The following is a 23,083-nucleotide window of genomic DNA, read 5'->3' on the forward strand; positions in this document are numbered from 1 at the left end:
ACCCTGATATCCCCAATTCTGAAAAAAAAAGACAGAAAAACTTAATAATCTAAAATATTTAAGATATTGAATAATAGATGATTCATTCTTGGCTCATCAAAACAAAACCCAGACGTTAACTCCCCACCAAAGTGACTTTATGTCTTTAGCAGTCAGATTATTGCATCTGGTGATGGAAAACAGTCATTCAGGGAGTAAGAAGCATTTTTTTTTTGTTTGCTTCATGCCGCCCCTCATGCCCTGCCGCCCTGAGCAGAAAGCCTGATAGGGGGTGGTGTATTTTTCTCCTTCTGAGACACTTACCTTAACCTTAACACCACTAAAACATAACTATGTCTCCCACACAGGCATCACAAAATTTTAAATTTATTGCACCTAAGTATATAAAAACAAAGCTCTGCACCGTTTCTCTTATCTGTACTCTGCTATTATGGTTCAAAGATGGCTACTAGCAGGCGCCAGGCAGTTGCTTTATGCTCTCAAAATGAATGTTTACAGTAGATACTGTCATTTTCACTCTAACAAGCAGCGGTAAGCAAATTGCAACCTAGAGTCATGAGGTGAAAATGCTGATGCTGGACTGTGGACGCTTGTATGGAGCTGGGAGGATAACACACCCTCCACACCCCCAAGTAGTTTAATTGTTGAGTCTTTGTAAATGCAGGAAAGCAAGAAAAGAACTAATGCGCCCTCAGGGAATCAATTGCATAGAGGAAACATGCACTACATTTGATGCTGTCGAACATTGTGCACCCGTCTACATATTCCTACTTCTGAGGCCATAAATTTGCATTTAACTCGGTTGTTTTATGAAACCCCTTGATAGTGTTTTTAAAATGGTGTTTGATCTATTGTTTTATAGTTATTTTTATTAATTTTGTTTGGCTAAATTGTGAAGTCAACTTTTGTTTCTTGTAAATGTGATCTAGAGGTAAAGTTGGCATCGTAAACTTAAACATTTGCATTTTCTCTTTTTTTTTTATGAACCAAACACATTTTCCTGTTTTAGAGTGGTGTGTCTGTGCTCCATCTAATCAAGCATTTGAAAACAATTTTTCAAGGTTCTTATGATATGAGTCAGCCGAGCTAATCAGAATGTATTTGTTTACCTTATTATGTGCATCACAATCTTATTTATATCCTCGTCCGTCATCTGAGATGCTCCACGCAGATTTGCAGTATCTGTCTGAAATTGATGACAGTGTCGCAGCTAAACTCAGCAGAACGAATATGCGGCCTGAGCCGTACCAGATGGTTGGGCCTCACTGTAGGCCTCTACTTTAACCCTCCAGCAACGACATGACTAATAGATAACGCTATAAGGCAGCACCATGTGGTCCTGATCCTCCGTTCTGATGTAAAGGACAAACTCTGGCAGTTGTTTGATGTAATGAGGCAAAAAAAAAAGGCTCATCTGCCACAACAAAGATGCGCTCTGAAAGCTTTGATGTGCAGCGTCATTGTGGAGTTGAGCACTTTGTAAATCTACTCTGAATTTTACATCTGTACTTAACGCTAATGATTTCCGTCTGCTTGTTACCATATCTGGTTGGCAGTTTAATGTGACAACTCTTCTTTTTTCGTTTATTTTAGGTGGCTTTGCTATTGTGTTCCTGGTGAAAACAAACCAAGGGGTGCGTTGTGCCCTGAAGAGGATGTACGTCAACAATGAGCATGATCTGCAGGTGTGCAAACAGGAGATTCAGATTATGGTGAGTGGTTTTGGATAAACGTCTTCATTGTTTGTTCTCATGCTCTGCTTTTAGTGGTTCTGGTAAAACCACGTGTGAGAGCGACAGGAAAAACAAAAGTATTTAGAGAGAGAAACACTCACAGGATGCCTTCCTCGAGCAAGGCGCTGAATTTAGTACAAACAGGACGAATAAAAATTAACTGGTATTTAATTTTCACACTATGATAACCTTGATTTTGGAAAAAACAAAACAAAACAAAAAAACAACACAACCGGTGTCATGGTATGAACACAAATATTTAATACAAATTTATAAAAGAAAAATGGTCTGGTGTTTTTATTTCAGTGGGAAAAAGCAAATGTGGTTTCCTTTCTTGAGTCATCTGACTGGCTTTTGTTGTCAGAGGGGAAGCAAAACTTTACAGCAGCACTTTCACAGGCAGCTCAGCAGGAACCCTGTGATTGAGAATTTTAGTGGTTTTGATGTAGGAACATTTTAAATTATTGCCCATTTGCAATAAACAAATCAAACTTGAACAATTTAAGCTGCTCCACATAGCTAATCATACAAGTACTCTCTTCAAATCAAACTCTAAAAGCTTCTTTTGTTTTATACAGTCTCAAAATTACCTAAACCCTCCATTTCGAACATCTTCAACACCTAGTGGAGTCCTTTTAGATGTCATGACCTTCTGCAGATGGGATTCGACCATCTTCTGCCATCGTTCCTCAATATCTTTATCCCAATCCTCATGGGTAAAGTCCTCCAGTTCATTAATCTTCTTGGCTTTGTAAACTACAACTATATTGCTCAAATCCAATCAGAGATATTCAACTGAGCTCAAGTCAAGCAACTATGATGGCATCTCTAGTCTCTTCCACAATGTTTTCTTTCAGAGCACTAGCTTCCTCACAAACTGCACAACAGCATGAGAATCTGGATTTCCTGACACTTAATTGAATCAATTTTGCCTTCGACACGCAAAGTCATAGAAAGTGAAACGGCACCAGAACATCACAGAGCCACTGCCATGCTTCCCTGTGGGTTGTCGGGGTTTTTTTTTTGTTTTTTTTTTCGCTTAAACGTCATACTTCCTCCTCCAGACTTAATGCTAATCCAACAGCCCCCTAAAAATCTCAGATTTGATTCTTTGCTCCACAGAATCCCAAATTCTCTGGTTTCTTTCTGGTGTCTTGTTGTGGAAATCGAAACCTCAATTGAACATTTTTGACCACCTGATGAATCTGGTGGCACCGTTTGACACTTTCCTTCCTCCTTTTTACTCCTTTACCTTTAAATTTGCAAACTTTGCCTCTGCCTGTATTTTTATATACGTTCACGGCTTTTGTTTTGCTTTTGTATCATTTTCCTTGTTTGTGCAAGGTCACAATCTCTTCCATAAACTTCTTGGACAGTTTTCTTGACTCAGCCATCCGTCTAACATGAACCATCAATAATCAGGGCTTTTGAGATGTTCTGCCTCAGAACACAAAAGGAAACTAGTAGGATTTCATGTTGAAGGTAGATTATATCCATGTAATATTAGTTAAGTACTTAAACTGTGTAGAATTTTTTTAAAGCACATGAAAACTTAATTTACCAATAAACCTTTTTCAGATTTGGCATTTATTAATCTTAGGTGTCCCTCTAAAAACAAGCACTATCTTTGATTTTTTTTTTTTTTTTTTTTTTTTTGCCTTATTTTTCGGTTTGTTTCTGTTCTCTCAGGCTGACTCTAGTAAAATGCTTTCTGTTTTCTCACGCACTAACTTCTGCACTATGGAATTTTAATGCCATGATGTCATGGCAAAAAGTTTGACTGAATGTTGATATTGGAAAGTCTGAAAGCCTTCTTTGAGTTTAGAGTCTGCATAAGACTTTGTCTTCTTTGTGCTGAGGAACTCAGGAAGGAAGGAAGCAATGGATGCTGAGATTACAAACAAGCCAGATCCTATCACTCCACAATCTTCCAGTGGAATCATACATGTTGTTGGCCCATGTTTGCTTGCTTAACCTCCCAGGCTTTCTTACTTTTGCTTCTCACTAGCACTCTTCTCGCACACAAAGACGGTGGTTCACCTTCAGCAGTAGTACTTGAATTTTTTTTTTCATTACTTAATAGGTTCTTGATTCCAGCTTCCTATTTCAGCTCCATTTGTAGGGAATAGCCTCAAGCTGCATTGCATAAAGTACTGACGATTCAACTTAACCTGCAGCATTTGCAGAAAATGATTTCATGTTGCATCATCAGTAATATTCCTATATTTGACAATAGAAAGCAGTTTATTCTTGCTGAGTTTTTTTTGGTGTGATCTTTGTGCATTGTAGTGTATTAATGATGGTGCATTTGTTTTGTTATTCTTGCAGAAAGACCTCGTTGGCCACAAGAATATTGTTGGTTATCTGGACTCCAGTATCACAGCTTTGGGATCCCGAGATGTATGGGAGGTTCTCATACTGATGGACTACTGCAAAGGTGAGGGTTGTCCTGGAACGCCTTGATCAGTGAGAAACTGTGGATTTAGATGTTGGTTAAACAAGTACAGCATCTTGTCAAATGTTTACAACCAAAAAGTTTACATATTTTATTAGAATTGTAGCTTCTAGAACATCACAAAGTGGCTAATTTTTACAAGGTTTTGAAAGTATTTTAGATATAAAATCCAAAAAGTTTGGTGTGCATTTATATTCAGGCTTCCTGAGTCATTATTTTGTTGAAAACTTCTCACTGTGATTTTTCCTGTATGTCCGTACCAGCTCTGTATCTCTACAGGTAAAATTTTGCCAGTTTGCAAAATAGCTCAAGTTCTGTCAGATTGGATAGAAAGAATCTGCAAACACTAATTTTGAAGATTCATAATTGAATTTAAGTCTTGATTTTCACAAAGCCAATCTAGCTCATATGGTGCTATGTTTACTGATAGAACCTCCACCCCAGTTTTGTGCAGTCTCTTAGTTTTTCTTACAGTCTTCTTGCCTTTTATTTAGCCTCATACTGCTCTAGTAGCAGTAGAGCAGGTAGCTTATATAAAAAGACAGCCAGTCCTTGAGTCCAGGCTGTCCTTGGTTCATCCCCCAACATTAGGACCTTCCCTCCTCTGCCAAGTTTGTTTACAAAGACAATCCATTTTATTTATGGTGTGCTTTTTATTTGTGTTTTATTTATTGTTTTGATTGTTGTGTTTTATTTTGGATTTTTAAAATGTCTTTAGTTATAGTGTGTTCTGTTCAAAATGAAAGTTTAAGAGAAGAAACTTGCATTATGATGTCATTATCATTATATCAGTTGAAAGTAGTCTTGTTCTACTCAATAATTTCTGCGGCAATTTGTTGTCCAGCAAAACCTGTTACTGTTACAGGCCTAAGTATTAAAGCAAACTCTCCTATGGTTGGCTTTGTTACATTTTCAAATGTTATTTTACAGGAGGGCAGGTGGTTAATCTGATGAATCAGAGACTTCAAACTGGCTTCACGGAGTCCGAGGTGCTTCAGATCTTCTGTGACACCTGCGATGCCGTATCTCGCCTGCATCAGCGCAAGGCGCCGATCGTCCACAGAGACCTCAAGGTGACATCTTTAGCTGCTTCCCAACAAGCCTTGTTTTTATTTCACGTATTTAATAACTCTAACACAAGCGTGAGCCTGCGTCAGTTCTGCCCTGGAATAAAACGCTCCGTGCAAAGTGAAGTCTTAAATACAGTGAATCTCGGCTCTCTGAACTGTAACGTGTTAATGCCCTGTAATGTACCACTGTGTGCCGCATATTGAAGGAGATGACATCCAGTGTAATTGTGTTAACCCAGCAGCAGCTCCTTCTGTGAATCACCCTGCTGAGACGTCCTTTGAAAAGCAATGATAAGTATGTTGGTGTGCGAGGAAGCTTCGTTTAATTATTCATTGGTCTAATAGCAGAGGACAATGTAACTTGTTAGCATGCTTGAAATAACTTCACCTGCTGCAATTAGAGCCATGTACCTGCATTGATTTTAAATCGTAGTCTCTCAGTAGTTTTGATCAAAATGGAAACACGACTTTTATAGTGTAATGTGAAGGTGACAGTGGTTTAATGTGATTGATTACTTTATCTTTTGAAGATATAACTATTACAGTCTTCTAGGCCCATTTCTGTTTTTCTCCAAATACTATAATCGATGATATTCTAAGTATTTTTTTCAAGATTTTATGTTGGAAAAATGTTGTTAAAAATGAAGCAATTGCATTAATACAATTATAAGATTTTCAACTACTTGGAGTACTCCAAGTAGTTGGAAGAGATGTACTATATCTGGAAAGAAAATTAACAATCACTCCTCATCAGGTTTAGAAAATGTACTTGTTTTGTGTGTGTGTGTGTGTGTGTGTGTGTGTGTGTGCGTGTGTGTGTGTGTGTGTGTATGCTTACTTTACTGTATATCAGTCCAGCTGAATGTCAGTAGATTCCAGGGTCCCTCTAGATAATCGGTACAATTTACTCAATGTTATCTGAGATGCCCGTCTTACCAAAGCAAAAGCCTTGTATCTGATCTTAGCCTGGTGGTTAATTGCTGCTTCAAATCAGTGCTTTGCTTTGAAACACTATACTGTCTACAATAAAGTCTTATCTGAAGATCTCTGAGTAAAACAGAAAAAAATGTCCACGCATCCACAGGTGGAGAACATTCTCCTGCATGACAAAGGTCATTACGTGCTGTGCGACTTTGGCAGCGCCACAAGCAGGTTCCAAAACCCGCAGACCGAAGGAGTGGCAGCAGTGGAGGAAGAAATCAAAAAGTTTGTGCCTTTTTAACATCTCAAGCTTTCTTTTATGAGTACTTATTGTAAATAATGTAACTCAATTGTTTTTTTGTTTTTTTTTACACAACCTTTAAAAGGCATTGAGAATAAAATAAACTGAGACACTATTTACTATTTATTCATTGATTTCTAAAGGCAATTATTTGCATTGGATTTTATGTTTGGGTATCAGATCAAATGATGCTGAAAACAAACTGCACTGTTTTAGATTTTGTTTTGAAGTCATATAAAAAAAAAAACTATAATTTCCTTTCCCTTCTCAATGATATTCTACTAAGTGTCGGTTTATCATATGAAAACCCAAATAAAAACCTTTGAAGTTTGAAGCTGTAATATTTTTAAAGGGACCAATTTTTAGAAAATTAACTTTTTTTGTTTATTGTTCAGACTCTAACTGAACAACTAGAATCTAAAGTTTTTTATTGATGTAATATATGACTTGTATTGTGTATAGTCAAAGCACTGTGTTTACAATTTCTGCTTTATTTTGGCACATAAAATCTGATATTCCTAGTATTTTTAATGTTTCGTCTTAGGTACACGACTTTGTCATATCGTGCTCCAGAAATGGTGAACCTCTACAACAATAAGATTATAACTACAAAGGCCGATGTCTGGGTGAGTAGGATGAATATTCTTTGTGATAACACCTTAATCACAATGTGATTGTGTTTATTGTCCATCATAAATAAACCAATAAAATCTACAAACCTACAAATTTTATGAAATGATTGAATAATCTTTTCTCTGCTTTTTGGTGTTTCTGGACTCATCCGTTCCTTTCTCTTGTCACTGGGTGTGCATGTGGTTTTTCTCTCCAGGCGCTGGGCTGTCTGCTGTACAAGTTGTGCTTCTTCACTCTCCCCTTTGGTGAAAGCCAGGTGGCCATCTGTGATGGCAGTTTCACTATTCCTGATAATTCCCGTTACTCTTACGATCTTCACTGCCTCATTCGTTAGTACCTGTCAAATAATATTCTTTGCTCTCTGCTTGGTCCAGATGTTTTTGTTGTGTTTTCTCGTTTAATTTTCAGAGATTTAAAATTTTTCTACATTACGTGTTTTTTTGTTGTTGTTTTTTTTTAGGTTACATGCTGGAGCCGGATCCTGACAAAAGACCGGATATCTATCAGGTGTCCTACTTTGCTTTTAAACTCGCTCAGCGGACTTGCCCTGTTCAGAATGTGAAGGTGAGTCTCTCTCTGTAGCTATTTGATCAATTATGGAAAGAAATGGCAGTCTGAAAGGCATAATTCAGGATTTTTAACGTGGAGGTAAAAAAAGTTAAAAGCAGGAGGATGTTATCAGAGGCTATGCACAAAACTATCACTGTACCTATCCCACACAAACACAGCCACAGCAACGTTGCACCGCAAACCTCATGGTGACTTCCTGAACCACACAAATATGCTACATGGACTGGATGCGCATAGCCCACAAAAACAGCGGCTCTGGTCAACACAAGGCCTAACACGCACAATGTGGCACACACACCCAGTTATGTGGCTGTGTAGCCTACTTTTTCACAAAGTACACAAAATAATAAAGGCAGGAAAGCAAAGCCACAGAAGAAGGAGGACAGAGATTCCCAGTCAAATAGTCAAATAAATATAATTGTTTTTTACTCAAAGGAAAATCTCAAGGTATTTACAGCAGGTAGGTCTCTTTGCATCTTAACTTGGTAGAAATCCAGATTAGCTGAAGTAAATAGTTTGAGATGTAGCGAGACGAAGGCAGAGTTTTACTGTCTTAAGACATCTCTCAAGATGTCAACGTCTGATGTCAACATCATCTTCGCCGTTTGGGAGAACCCTTTTTGTGAATCTGTTTGCTGTTGTCATGTTTTCATTATGTGATATACACAGAAGTAGATAATTATTTACGCAAAAACTTAAGGTAGGAGGCAGTACACAGTACAGTGAATGTAAAGTGATTCAGCTTAAAGCTACTGCCTGATTTAAAAATAAAGCAGTGTAGCAACCTAAAATATTGTAGCTGCTTAATCCACTCACTAAATTTGAGTGTTTTTGAATAGTTTCTTTACATCAGTATCTCCATAGCCCAGTGAAACACATTATATAGACTAATTAGACAAAGAATGATGTTAGAACACCTTTATTTCTGTTAATCATGATGATTTTCTGCCAATAACTAATTTTAGATTATAATATTTACATCAGAATAAACACCATCTGCAGTGATCTGTAGATTAGCATTAGCAAAGTTAAACTTTGAGCTTTATTGAAACATTTTTTTTGTCCATTCTATTTTTGAGGAATCTTAAGTGCTGTTTGGTTTTCATAATTTACCTTAAAAACCCACTGAGGTCAGCAAGTCAGTCATCTTAGAGAATCTCTGCAAGAGTCCACACAGCAGCAACATTTCAGCTTTATTTTCTGCATTTCATTTAGAATTTGATGCGCATGTCCTTTTCAATGTTTGATTTTTTTCTTCACAAACTAGAATTCTCCGATTCCTCTCACACTTCCTGAGCCAATCAAAGCGAGTGAGGCTGCCGCAGCAAAGAAGAGCCAGACTAAGCCCAGGCAAGCATGACCTCATTACTCCGTAATACCCTTAAAGCTGTAGTGACACCACATTTTGTGGAACTAATTACTTACAGTCAGTATCCCGATACTCATTAAATAATTATCTTAACAGTGTTTTTCCATGATTAACGGGAAGGGAATTATGCTTCCTTTTGTCGTCAGACTCACAGATCCAATTCCCACCACTGAAACCTCCATCACCCCTCGTCAGAGGCCGAAAGCCGTGCACACCCAGCCCGCTGCTGGCATCCTACCCATCCAGCCTGCTGCCCTCACCCCTCGCAAGCGAGCTAATCTCTCTGGTGCCGCAGCTCAGTCTGTGGGTACGTATTTCACTCCGCCGTTACTCTGTTTCTGTCACCAGAAAAGCAAAACTTTCTGATAAAAATGACATCAGTGCATGAATCCTACAGCTTGTGTTTGGAAATGTCGAGTGCAGCAGGTCTGAATAGGAACAGATGATTACCCACGGTGATGGATTGGAAAATTAAAGTAGTCTAACTAAGCGGCTGCTTCTTTTTTTTATTGTGTATCAGTGCTTCAGGTGATAGTTATGAGCTTTCAGTTGATGATATTATTCAGCCTCAAGCATTTTAATAAGATTCATGTTACTGTAAATTCAATTAAGTTTTATATGAAACTGTGCGTGTTTGCATGTAGAATTGAAAGTGATTGATGCTGCTGAGTGATGTGCTGTGTTGTCATCCTGCAGGAGTCAGCTTAGACCTCTCCCAGCCAGCTGCAGCTCTCCAGTCGCAGAAGGCACAGACGTCAGCTCAGCCGTTCATTCAAACACAAACCAACGCAAATCAGGCCGCTGCTCCACTGAAGCAGGTACAGACAGTGACTCAGGAAAACTCTCTTCTACTTTTTTCCTGCGAAATTATGAATCATCTTCATTATCCCATCTGAAGATGTAGATAAAATTGTGGTTATTTGGTATAAAATCCTGGTTCTTTCTCAAATCATATCGTGTTACATATGTTTGTGCGTTAGACTGTGCAGCCGGCTGCAGCTCCTGGAGCAGAGACGGCAGCCTCTGCAGCATCACAAGTGGCCAAAGCTGACGCTGCACCGCATGCACAGCCAACATCCCAGCAACAGGCCACGCCTTCTTCTTCTGTGGTTAGCGCCGCTCCTCCACAGGCAGCGCAGACTCCATCCAGCCCTGCCGCACCTCAGCGTCCAGCGCGTCGCAAACAGCCGGGTCAGACTCAGCCGCCAGAGGTTCAGCCCTCTCCGAGCAAGGCGTCTCCGGTACAACCAGAAGCGGCTGCGCAGCAGGAGACACCAGCTCCAAGTCAGCCTGCCTTCGCTGAGGCCAGCCAAAAATCAGCTCAGATCGTAAGAGGCCAAGCAACCTCTGACCTTCACCTCTTCTGTCCTTTTCCTGAAGTCCATTCACATATGTAATAAAAACAATTCTGATCGTTACACATTTGTTTCTCTTCGTCTGTTGAGCAGACTCCACCTGAGACTCCAAAGACATCTGAGGACAGAGGTCACCAACGTGTGCCGAGTGATGCAGCATCAAACGGTGCTGCAGCTCCTGTCAGTGACTCCACACAGCTGCTGCAGGGGGATAATGGAAACGTTGCTCTCGGCCAGTAAGTGCAACTTTTAAGAATTTAGAAATATTTTAAGAGTTTAAGATCTTAAATTAATTTTAAGATCACTCTGTGGATGATTATTTCATCTAACCACTGCTCGAAATAATTCCAGATTGATTCCTAAAGGGTCCAGACGTATTTTGCTAGTTGAATTTTTACCACCAAAATCTGGTAGCTGAAAACAAAAGATTATTATTTTAAATACAAATGACATTCAGCCAGAAGAAATGTTAAGTACATTTGACTATCTTTCTTTATTTCAGTGGATATGTTGCAAGTCTCGCTTTAAAACACCACTGTTTTTTTTTTTTTTTTTTTTTTTAGCAAAATCATGACCCAAACCAACTTCGGTCAAATGTATTTTAAGTTATTTTAATAAAACCTCAAGTCAAGTGTTTACTGTTTAAGAAATATTTGACCAAACACAAATTGTCTTATCTTTGTGGTAAGTATACAAAGAAAGCATAGTTTAGAAATACTTGCCATAGAATCCTAAATTATTCTTTATATTTACATTTAAAAATAAGTTAAAAGGACAAAGAAATCTAGAAATCAAAGCATTTTTTAGACACATTAGCCTTACTTGAATTAGTGTACACTTGTAAAACCTTAGGAATTGACAGAAATATCTTTGCATTTAACCACTGCTGAAGCCGATTTGCATTTGTTTTTAAAAACTGTTTTGTCTTGTAGATCACTTGTTTCTCAACCAAACACCGCCGACTCTGTTCAGCCGAGCCTTTGCGATGCAGCGCAGGACCAAACCAAAGCTGCAGCCACCGTCCCTTCCTCTGGTTCCTCCAACACCCCCACACAGCCAGCATGGAACCCGTTTGACGACGACAACTTCTCCAACTTCACAGCTGACGGATTCAAAGCTGATGACAAAAAGTCTTCAGGTAAAATGTGATTTTTTTATTTTTAAGCAAACATTTTTGAGATTTAATTACACCTTAAGTCATGGACACGATGCATTGTGCTACAGAGGTGGAAGGACAGCAAATATGCCATTTAATAAAGGTTAGAGTTTTTTGTCTTTTTTGTTGATGTAAACAATGAATGATAACTTTTTTTTTTTTAAACAGATATGGTGTCAGATTCTGAGGAAACTCCTTCTGAAGAGCTGATTCCAGGTCTGCAGGCCTCATCTGTGGAAAACACTTCTCAAGAAAATGGTATTGACAAATTTAAAGTTTTTCTACCTGCTTCTAATTCTAACTGTGTATCTGTGAAATGCTGTAGTCGTCATAACTGTCTTTGTTTTGCTGTAAAGTTGCTGTTTAGAGACAAAACTTAAAGTTTTTGGCTGAAAGTCAAACAAAAATGGAGGGTCCAGAAAAAAAGAACAATTTCCCTTAACTACAAACAGAACTTTATACTAATCACTTTGCGAAAGTTTGCATCTCAAAAATCAATTGTCACAATGTTTAGATGTGTTAAAATATAAGTCAGATTTATTTGTCGGTGTTATGTGTGAATTTTGTTTATTGAAAATCTTCTAATTTTACACAAATCTTTATGTCAGAAGGCTCAAAAATGTTCTGATGTCCTGATGACGTTCTAGTTGTTCTTAAACAAAGGAAACTTTAAGCAAATAAGAAGTTTATATTTACACAAAAAGACACATTTAACTAAAAGATGAATTAGATAAAATCTGTTATCTAATCTGTTTTCTTTTTATTCTGATCACAAGGATGTAGCATCTTTCACTATATCCCATGATGACAAAATGAGTGATTTAAACTCATCTATCATTTAAACAGTACTGCACTATGAGACACAACACTTTATTGGTCTCAGTTTGCAGAATCACCTGAATATTTAATTGGACATTATCCTGAACTTCTCTATCTTTGTCTTCTAGCTGAAAGGCCATCTGCTATTCTGGACTCGGGAGCATCTCTTTTGGTTGTCCCAGATCCTTTCCATACCCTTGAACTGTCGGATGCTCCAGGTAAATGTCCATTTTATTCTAATGAAATGTGAGAAAATAAAAATGTTTTTTTATATCTTCATATAAATATTTGAGAGCTAACTGCAGCGACTGAGACATTAGCACAATAATGATGAAAAGCTTCTAGATCTGAATAAAAATGAAACAAATATTGCACCGTATTTTTCGGACTATGTAGCCCGGTGCGCCTTTTCTGTGGATTTTTCTTCAACCACCAGGGGGCGCTTTAGAAGAAGTGACTCATTGGAAGTCAGAATTGGAAATCAAAGAAGAAAGTGCTGATTTTCATTTAGAAAAAGCACATGCTAGCAGCGGGCACGTCGGAGAAATGTTTTCAAACTCATAGCCCCTCATCATGGAAACAACATGAAGAAGTCCATATGACGCAGCTTTTAAGTTGAAGGCTGTCGATCTGGCAGTACAGATCGATAGCCGCTGCACCTAAACTCGGCGTGAACGAATCCATGGTTCGGCATTGGGGACGCAGGGCTGCGTCCTTAATAGCAGATTTGGAAAACCGAGAGCTGCGGAGATATCAGCAGCTTATATATGTACGTTTCCAGTTTTTAAAAAAAACTTTGAAGGTGCGGCTTATAGTGAGGTATGCTGTATAGTCCAGAAAATACGGTATTTGTTCAGTTTATTCCTTGTGCCATTGTCTAGATAATCCTTCCATCCACCCATCCATTCGAACTCTGCCAATTTGAGTCAGTCTTAAGCACATTTTACATATTTTTCTGTGTCGTCTGAATGAATTTGACATTGACTTACAAAGAACACAATGTTTGTACATAAGTTTTTCACTTTTTTCTTTTCTGGCCTTCAGAGAAGCTGATTGAAGGTCTCAAATCTCCTGACACATCTTCACTCATGCTTCCTGATCTGCTGTCATTGTCTGATCCTTTTGGAGGGTCTGTGGAGTCTGTGAAAGGTACAAGTCTTTTTACCTGTTGTTAAACATTTTTCAACCCAAAAAAGGCTGAAACAAAAACATCATTCAGGGCTGACTGCATTAAAAACAGAACAGGGTTAACCTGCAGCTCGATTCAGCACAAACAGAAACAGTAATGTTATCAAGCGCAAACCTTCTTGTCGCTATGTAAAGAAAGAGTGAAAGAATCAATAGTTTTATATTAACAGGGGGTGAAATGAAATATGTGTAAAAGACCTGGCTTGAAATGAATCAACAGAATTTATAAACTGACTCTTTTATTTATCCAGGAACAAAGTCCTACTCAGAGGTTGTCTCTCTGCTGCCCCTGGTGGCCAGATTGATCATCACTTTTGATTCAATAAATGTTTAGACATACAGCATAAAAACTGGACTTTTAATAGCTCATATCTTTTATGAGTGTTTAAAATTATGAAACATATCAAAGTGAGAATTTAGATATTTTGTTAACTAGATCCCATTCTTGTGGTCTTTCTCCCCGTCCAAGACCCTTTGACTGCAGACGACTCTCTCCTCGGGTCTCTCATCTCCGGACCACCCGCAGCACCGGGCAGCGCCACCTCCTCCGTTTCCTCTGCTCCCACCTCCGCCACCTCTGCTCTGGATGATTTCAGCCTGCTGTCTGGAGAGTCAGTACAGCCGAAAGGGGGTAAGAATCTCCTAATAGTAAACATACTCTGCGTGGTGATGATTTAAAGTCACTCGGTGGAGCATGAATACCTTTGACGGATGTGCTCTGATAGGTTTGTGTCTTTCCTAAAAAGAAAGAACTATTTTTTTTTTTATGTCCTGGTTCTGATTTTTTTTTAACAGTAAACTATGAAGAAACCTGGTATTGAATAATTTACAATCTGTAGGTCTCAGAGGTAGAAATGCATTAACATCAGATGCTACTTGATGAGATGCTGCTTCTCTAGCCAACTATTTTGATTCCTAAGTGGGTTTAAGATATGAGATACATCAGCCTCTTCCTGGTAAAAATGTGTATAAAACATTCAAATAAATTATGCATATTGCAGTAACTTAAGCTCACACTGAAAAATGTAGCCAAATCCAATCCTTTTTTTGAATATTTATTCAGTTGGGGTTAAAGAGAATCTTATTTTAAGATTTTTTTTTGTTAGTTAACATAACAGTCCTTTAAAATAAGTGTGCAGGAACTGTTTCTAATTTATGCTGGTCTGAAGTTGATCAGAGTCTCTAGAATTTTTTAATTACAAATTAGTTCTAATTTTTTTTAATGTGGGGTATAAAAACGATGCGACCCAGGCTCATAGACTTCAGCCATCGGTCACTTGTTGTGTCCTACCATCACAAACATAAACATGTTGAGTTTGCTAAACTGTCCTGTAACTTAACTGGAGCCAGTTTTTTTTTTTTCAGATAAGTCTAAGCCCCTGTAAGATCAGAGTTCCACACCATAAACACACCAGCACACACTCCCCATTAAGGATCATTTCGTCATTTCCCATCATACGAGTTGATTTGCTGAAATGATGGCATCGTGCGATTTCAGAGCATGCAGATAAGTTGTTCATTTCTCCTCTCACTGGAGGAGTCATTAATTTGACATCAGCAATCTTTAGACTTGACAAATTGTGCTTGAGGAGCCATTTTGTCCTCCATCATCACACGAATTGACATCTCAATTCATTATCTTCCCTTATAGATCCGAAGTGAGTCGGTTCGCTTCATGAGACCTTGAGTTTGAGTGCGGTATCGACGCTAACCTTTCAGAAATGTGTTGATTGAACTCTTCTGATTCCACTATTGGGATTTTGGATCATATAGAAATTTTGAGCAAACAGCAACATTCTTGCTCTTTTTTGTACCTCCAGAACAAAATCATTTTTTAATTCAGGCCAACGGCGATACCAAACATCCTTCATTTTTTAATCCCATTTATCATCGCACCCCCCTAAAGGGAAAACTTTTTTGATTCGCTGTTTCATAGTCAGGGTATTTTTCTTCACATGAGATTAATGATCCTCCTTATAATGGGTTTTCAATCAGTTTAATCAAGTTTAAAGTCTTTAAAGTAGCAGAGTGTTCCTAAGCTGTCACGAGCCATCTATAAAATTGCGCTGTCTCTCTCAAATTAAAAACTGCACAGCTGGGGTTTAGTTATCGGCTCTTGGCTGCAGAGCAAAAGTATTTAAATACTGTTGATTCTGCCAACTCTGAATCACAGCCTGACTGTGTGCAGCAGCTGACTCCAGTTGCAGATCACCAATTCCCTCTCATAATGTGCCGTCAGACGTAATTTTTACATTTACAGAGCAGCAGATCTATTTGTCTTGAAAAGCTTGGATTGAGAGCATCATTTTAGAGAAAGAAGGAAAATCTTTTTGTAATTGCTGTGCATATTTTTATGTGGAGGAGGCATCATTATATACTGCTGTAAGTAATAAAACATCATCCCAGTGGCCCTCTACATTATATTGTTTTTCTCACCTCGTTGATCTGAGCTTTATTTATCGTCTTCAGACTCGTCTCTCTTGATCTCAGACTTTGAGGCCCAGGCGGCCAGTGCGGAGGCTGCTACAGAGGACGACTTTGATCCTATTCCCGTCACAGGCCGAAAGAATTCCCAAGGTACGCCTTTAAAGTTCTTTATTCCCACGTGGCTGAAGTCATCTTTGAAATAAAACGTTAAAATCTAATAGGTCAAATAGAAACGTAGGGATGCAATTTTTGGAAAAGCTGTAGCTGTGATTGGGTAAATTTTTTTTTTCTTCTTCCTTCTTCTCCCTCCTTCCTTTTTGACTGCTTTCCTTGCCTGTTGTGACTCCCACTCCTGTGCTTTCCCTCCACCCCCACCTCTGTTTGCCCGTACTCGTCTCGTTCCCCTCCCCTTGTCTCTTCGGCCAGTTTCAGGAGGCCACTCGCGCAGTAACAGCGGTGGTTCTGAATCCAGCCTGCCCAGCTTGGCCCGCTCCCTGATGCTGGTGGACCAGCTCATCGACTTGTAGATGGCCCCCCCTTCCTCCTTCATAGAAGCTGTAACTCTGGATAATAGTCCGGCATAGCATAACAACAACCAGCCGTGTAGACGTAGATAGCTCCCTGCACATCCCTCCCTGACTTCCTCCCTTCATTATGGAAACATCCCTCACCTGTCAGCGTTTCTTCATTCCTACTTTCCTTTCATCGATAGCAGCGTCTTCATCTCTCATCTTAACACTAACATTTCAGCTTTGTTCTAGTCGCCATGCATTATGTATGATCCTCCGAGAATGAGCAGCCAATTCACCGTCCATTTTAAACACTAGTCACGTTAGGGTTTTTTTTGTTTTTTTTGTCAATCAGGATAAAAGCTATCAGTTTATTTGAAGAATACTGCATTTTGTCTAATAGCAAACAAAAAAAAAAGATCATTGTCGTAATGTAAAATAGACATAGTTCTAAGTGGTTGTAGTTCTCGTGCACAAGTGAATTTGTCGTGGTTTGCCTTCCTAGATTTTCCTCCCTGAGTTTATTTGCACACAAAAAAAAAACATGGAAAATTTAAATGATCGTTCATTCAGATGAAGTTTATTTGAATTAACAAAGCCAAACATCTCTGAATCTTATGTCACGTAGCCTGATTTGCAGGTAGATGCATAAATGTTAGACATGTTTGAGTTGAGGGATGGAAGATCTGTACGACTTTGAAGCTGCTGTAGTTGAGCATGAAAAACAGAACCGTGAGTCATTACACGCTACGTTAACGTGCCATAGAGTAACCCGAGAAGTGACGAGAACAGCAAAGCAAAGACAAAGCACAGCACACTCCATAACTCTAAAAAGCTCACAGATAAATAATTTTCTTCCTTCCTGTGTGAAGTGGAAAGATTAGCTTGAGTGCCTGCCTTGTTTGCCACACATCCAGTTGTTTTAAACCTTTAATTGTTGCTCTGACTGCAATTAGCATGTTCTGCTATACAAAGGTTTAAAAAAATCCATCAAGAATATCTTGGCCATACTGTTTGGAGTTTATTAAGACAGCAATTTTCAGATTTGAACATCAGAAGATCGAGATGCATTTTGTCTCATTTGAATAACATGTTTTCTTGTCTTTCCCATTGTTAAAAGTAATAACATTTTGCCGCTTGTCACTGTATCATCATTTCACCTGAGTAAAACGAAAACACGCATTACCAATCAAAATCTCCGAGGCACTCTGAGAATGTTTAAAAAAAAGTAGGTGTAAACTACAAATGTGGCATTTTTTTTGTCGTTACAGATACTTTACTGTCTTTGGATATTTCGCTCACTAAAAAACTCAAATTTAAGGTTTGGACTTTTCAAAATGTTTCTTTTTGGGTTCATGCTACCACAGTAAAAGATAAATTAATTTAATACACTCAGCCATTCAGTATGAATAATATTTTTTCTTGTCTATTCGACTTTGCTTTTTTTTTTTTTTTAGATGAAGATTTTAAGTTGTTTTCCTGAAGGAAGGTCATGTTGGATCAGAAGTCGGTGTGTTTATAGCAGCGTGCCATATCTGTAGAAATGCATGAAATCTTGATAATAATGTGATAAACTAACAATAATAGGACCTAGCAGATAAAAAGTAGCAAATATAAATATACACAACACTCTCCAATCATTTCCTGGCACTGACGGAAATCTCATTAGACGAATATTTTTTCACACACTCACTCTTTTGTTTTCGCACATTTAGTCCACATTCTCCAATCCCTCCTACATTCCTCACATTTGTTTACTCCTTATTTATGTAAATAGATATCTGCAGACTCTTATCCAGACCGTATATATGAAGTCATTGTCATAAGGCTTTACACGTGGAAGACATATTGCTTTATGTGTGAATCTGATGTACATGTCATATATATGCAGATATATATATCTATATATATATATATGACATTGTTTTCCTGTTAATACATGTTAATATGAATAGAGTGTTAGAGATTGAATGTAAGAAATAAATATTAGTCTATATTAAAAATCTATATATGATTCTTAACATCATAATTGTTCGATAATGTTAAAGAATACCTGAAAATGTCATTCCTCTGTGCAGACATGTGATCTTTTTGTTTTTCTTCTTGGTTATAAATGCTCTGAAACTGTCAGTATGTTAAAATGTATAGAAGCTAACCCTGGTCTCCGTCCAGCCTGGAAGATTAGGCCTGAACCCATGTCTTATCCCACTCTCGTGAAAAGAAAAGTGAATCTGTGTGTGGTCTGTTCTCATGGACAAGTGGACAATTATATTTTTTATTCAAAGCAGCCGGTGTATAGAGGGGGAGTTTAATTGTGTGAATTTTTGGTCCCATTTCATTTTATTTTTTTTCATGCTTTTTAAGGCTTTTTTGGCTCATTTTAGTGATCACAGGATTCATATCAAAAAGCATGGCTGTGTTGTTGAATGTTACAATCCCATGCGTTGGTATACAGTGTTCTGAAAAGTGTGTGTGTGTGGACTCTGAAGTGTTGGGTGTTTTTTCCAGTAGTCTTCTTGTGTTGTTGTTTGCTGCAGAAATGGCATTTGGTCAGTTTGTCCTTAAATCTCCTCTGAAAGCACAGACCCCCCTCTTCTCCTAAATTCTCTCAGGTGGTCAGAGCTGCATCTCCTGCAGCACGCTGACCTACTGCTCTCCCGTTCTCTGGAAGTATGCGTTTACTTTTACAGTTTACAGAAACAACACTTGTCTTGTATTTAATGTTTTCGGGGCTCTGTGGTGTGTCTGAAGGTGCAGCCCTGTGGCTGAAGTCCGATTATCACACAGCATTATAAACATTATCGAAGGTCAGAACTGTATAGATGTTTCTGTAGGATAAATTAAAGGGTTTCATGCTTCTGATACATGATTACAATGAAAATGGCTACTTTCACTTGTTTATTCTTATTTCTATTTTATTTGAAAAACGGAATTTAAAAAAAAGCACAAGTTTTATTTTTGGAGAAAGAGATTTAGAAATATCTTTATTTTATGTAAATAAAGTGCCCAAGTTTAACAAGTTAGTTGGCCATATTTCAACTGTCCATGTGCAATATTATTTTAAATATAGCTAGCATTTAAACGGGAGCTATTATGCAAAACTCGCATGTTCCAAGTTTCTGTACTTTCATTTAAGTCTCAACTGCTTCTAAAAACCAAGAGCTCAAGAAAACCACCCAGCCGCTTTTTTGGCAGTAAGCTAATGTTCTTTGGTGTCTGCAAAATGAGCCTCCTGATTTTTAAGTCAAATTCGACAAACGCTATGCTGTTACCCAGCGACGCCTGGCACGTCACATAGCGACCCAAGCGGAGCTCCAGCACATTTGGTCAGCTGGTTTTACCTCTGTATGTATATTGGCTGCTGGAAAAGACAAGTGTTTTGTTGTCAACCAAATCACTTGCTGCATTCTTGTTGGTTGTGCAGAAGGCTCTACTTCTGCTTTTCAAAGCTGTATGGTTGTATAATTGCACATCTGTTTGTAGGCATTTTCACAAGAGTTAGAGGGCGTGGCCAGCAGCAGCTTATATGAATTTAAAGTGACAAGAGGCCCTAAAACAGCTCGTTCTGAAAGGAGTTCAAAATAGGAAGAACCTGACCAGACTAAGATCTCATAATTTAAGAATAATTTTGTACAAAAAAAAATGTAACGAACATGTAGGCCTTTCCCAACCTGCTCAAGGAAGCATAATAGATCCCCTTTAAGTGACAAGCGTAGAAATATCAAGCCCAGAATCTAAAGTTTGTGCCAAAAGGATACAGTATGGAGTGAGCTACTCAGATGTTAATAACATTTCCCCTTATAGTGCAGAAGGTTTGAGTAGAAAACAACCACAGGAAGCCATCTTGAAAGCCTTGTTGTTATATTTACCGGAGTTGCTGCATGTGCAGTTTTGAGGCTTAAAATACCCAATGATCACGTTTCTGATCCTCCTGCTGAACATCAGTCATCTGCAGTTACTGTCTGAACCTATGCAAGTCCCCAAGCTTTTTCCCTCTAAGCGTTAATGTGCTGTTGTATTTACTAAAGCCAAGCAAGGCAAGTACCTGGTGAGAAACAGAAGCCCCAGATTTTTTTTTTTTTTCTGTCATTTTCCCCAAAATGAAAACAGTCAAACTATGTGACATTATCAAGTGTTTTTGAGATGCCTCCTTGTCATTATGGCCCAAACCTGCGTCAGAGCTGTGATACTGTGTGCTCCTATTTTTGTGAGATAATTTAAGAGTTATAAAGGGATGGCTAATAAAGTACAAATGTGAATGTTGATTTTTTGACTATTGATTCTAGTATTTCTCAAACACTGTGTTCTCAGAGTGTTTCAGATTTCAGAGCTTGGCAGATTTATTCATACCCCTTAAACTTTCCCACATTTTGTCACTTTACAACCACAAACCTCGACCTTGGATTGGGATCTTATGTCATGGAGCAACATAAAGTAGACCCTACACAGTACATGGTGTGGTTTCCATAAATTAATTTCAGATTGTGTTTATCGAAATGAGCAGAGACTAACGGAGGTGCTCTCTTCAGATGAGATCGCAGCGTTGCACGTAAGAACCACATCAAGTTACGTAAGTTTTCTCAAGAGCTTTACTACGGATTTACACGGAGAAAAAGAATACCAACACCGCTGTCTACATCGCCCTCACTCCTCTCTTGTGTCTGCCTTGAACCACTTTGTCATTCATTGTCTCTTTCTGTTTTGCTATGAATGTGTTCACATTGCGCAGATTAAATGTCAGCGCCTGTGTAACATCGAACCTTCGTCTGTTTAAGCTCAGATTTCGCTGACTTGACTTCCAGACTTGCTTGGTTTTGCTTTTTTGGTCATATTTTCTGTAGTTATGAGACGCTTGTCCAAAAGCTGTTCATGGGTTCCTAGATGTCCACCTTCACAATTCTTACAACTGGATATCACTCTTTTGAGAATTTCCTGACTTTGACTGAGCGTTTTGCTTTACATTCAGCTCTTCTATCGTGGCTTAAATGTAGAGCATCCTCACTGATGGGTGTCGCCTGTTTAGGGGCAGAAGTGGTTTTGCTTCGTTGTTCTGTAATGTTACTGATGGACATTAGCGCAGAACTTTGGCTAGTGTTAGCTCTCTCTCCGTCTCTCAGATTTATGCCTCTTCATTACGGTTTTGCTCTCAGGTTTGCATAACTCTTTAGATGTCCTCAGGATCCTCCCTGGATTCTGCTGGTGTGGTAATGGCACCCTCTGCTGACACTACTGTAGGTGCATATGGAAATGTCTACTTCCTGTATGTTGCAGGATTGAAGAGCAGATTTTTCCCTGTGTGCAGCTGCAGTGAATAAATCATAATCCTGCTCAAACCTTGGCCAGTTTTCTTCCACTCTGGGAAAATGAGAGAATCAGGTTGTTGAAATTCAATATGTGGATCTGCCTCTGTAGTTGTACTGGAACTGCTGGGTCAGATGATCTGCTGGCTTTCTTTAACGGGAGTCTGCAGATGAATTTAACATCATGTTTATTGATAGAAGCAGGAAAATATGAAATTACAATGTCTGAATGTCTTTTACAGTATGTTTTCAGCAGCTTTGAACATTTACAGCTCAATATTCTCTATTGGACTTTAGTCTGGACTTTAACTGGGCCACTCCAACACTTGAATAGTCTTTGATCTAAACCGTCCCATTGCAGTTATGTGTTTTGGGTCGTTGTCTTACTGGAAGGTGAAGCTCTGCTCATTCTGTGCACATGTTGGATAGAAAGAAAGATTAAGATCTCATCTGACCAGAGCTCCTTCTTTCCATGTCCAGTCCATCTGTTTATCTGGACAGCCGTGTCTTGGTTGGACTGACATTGAGGCATATTATCTCAGCTTTTGAGTTGAACAGTACTGCATGAAAAAGTCAAAGCTTGGGATAATGTTTTATGACACAAACCTGCTATATTAAACCCTCTCACACACACTGAAAGTTGTCCAGTGTGTGTGGACAACTTTCTTGTCCACACACACTGATGGGACCAATAAAATTAAACTTTTATTCGTCCCACTGTATTTTATTTTGTTTGAGAAAAAAAGACGCAACACTTTTCAGATTTTTGTGTATGAAACATTTTAAAAGCCACGTATACGTTTCCCTCCACGTCAGAAAAATATGCACTGCTTTGTGTTAATCTGTACAGATAAAAAAAGTTTATGGATGTAGTGTTAACTAAATTAAATAGTTACAGGGGTATGAATACTTTCACAACCACTCTATCTAACTCAGGTTCCTTTTGGAAGATGGAGAACTTTTGTGTGCATAACTGTGTAAAGTCCTTCTCTTCTTTTTAGAGTTCTTTGTTTATGGTACTCATATAATATTTGGCTGCTTTTTACCATGTGCAAAAGAATCTGCATTAAGTAGTTTTGATGAGAAAATATTCCACAGTTGTGTTTAAAATGAATGAAGTTATGTAGAATACAAGTAAAATGAGAATACAGAGATATTAATATGTTTAAAGGAACTGTATTTGGAAACGGCACAAAGATTGAAGTTATGTATGGAAAAAAATATATGGGAATATAAAAATAAATGTTCCCATTTAAAGTTAAAGGAAGACATCCTTG

General features: G+C 38.4%; 1 protein-coding gene across 2 annotated transcripts in view; it reads left to right on the forward strand.

Annotated features, from left to right (window-relative positions):
- The window catches only part of aak1b (AP2 associated kinase 1b), a 32,411-nt gene that overhangs the window by 4,132 nt on the left and 5,196 nt on the right, over positions 1–23,083 (forward strand). The window contains exons 2-20 of one of the 2 annotated variants that reach the window (XM_014999887.2): positions 1,594–1,712; positions 4,062–4,170; positions 5,119–5,261; positions 6,343–6,464; positions 7,025–7,106; positions 7,310–7,442; positions 7,574–7,677; positions 8,951–9,033; positions 9,199–9,359; positions 9,749–9,870; positions 10,033–10,380; positions 10,501–10,643; positions 11,340–11,545; positions 11,732–11,821; positions 12,511–12,600; positions 13,427–13,531; positions 14,040–14,201; positions 16,040–16,147; positions 16,424–23,002. In XM_014999887.2, coding sequence (XP_014855373.1) covers positions 1,594–1,712; positions 4,062–4,170; positions 5,119–5,261; positions 6,343–6,464; positions 7,025–7,106; positions 7,310–7,442; positions 7,574–7,677; positions 8,951–9,033; positions 9,199–9,359; positions 9,749–9,870; positions 10,033–10,380; positions 10,501–10,643; positions 11,340–11,545; positions 11,732–11,821; positions 12,511–12,600; positions 13,427–13,531; positions 14,040–14,201; positions 16,040–16,147; positions 16,424–16,524 — 2,531 coding nt within the window. In that variant the 3' untranslated portion in view covers positions 16,525–23,002. Of the gene's footprint in view, positions 1–1,593; positions 1,713–4,061; positions 4,171–5,118; positions 5,262–6,342; positions 6,465–7,024; positions 7,107–7,309; positions 7,443–7,573; positions 7,678–8,950; positions 9,034–9,198; positions 9,360–9,748; positions 9,871–10,032; positions 10,381–10,500; positions 10,644–11,339; positions 11,546–11,731; positions 11,822–12,510; positions 12,601–13,426; positions 13,532–14,039; positions 14,202–16,039; positions 16,148–16,423; positions 23,003–23,083 lie in introns of those variants that run through there. The other variant, XM_014999885.2, reaches the window with a different exon arrangement.

Source organism: Poecilia mexicana, unplaced genomic scaffold (genome assembly GCF_051168715.1).
Source record: "Poecilia mexicana isolate PSO_F unplaced genomic scaffold, ASM5116871v1 scaffold_12, whole genome shotgun sequence".
Lineage (NCBI taxonomy): Eukaryota > Metazoa > Chordata > Actinopteri > Cyprinodontiformes > Poeciliidae > Poecilia > Poecilia mexicana.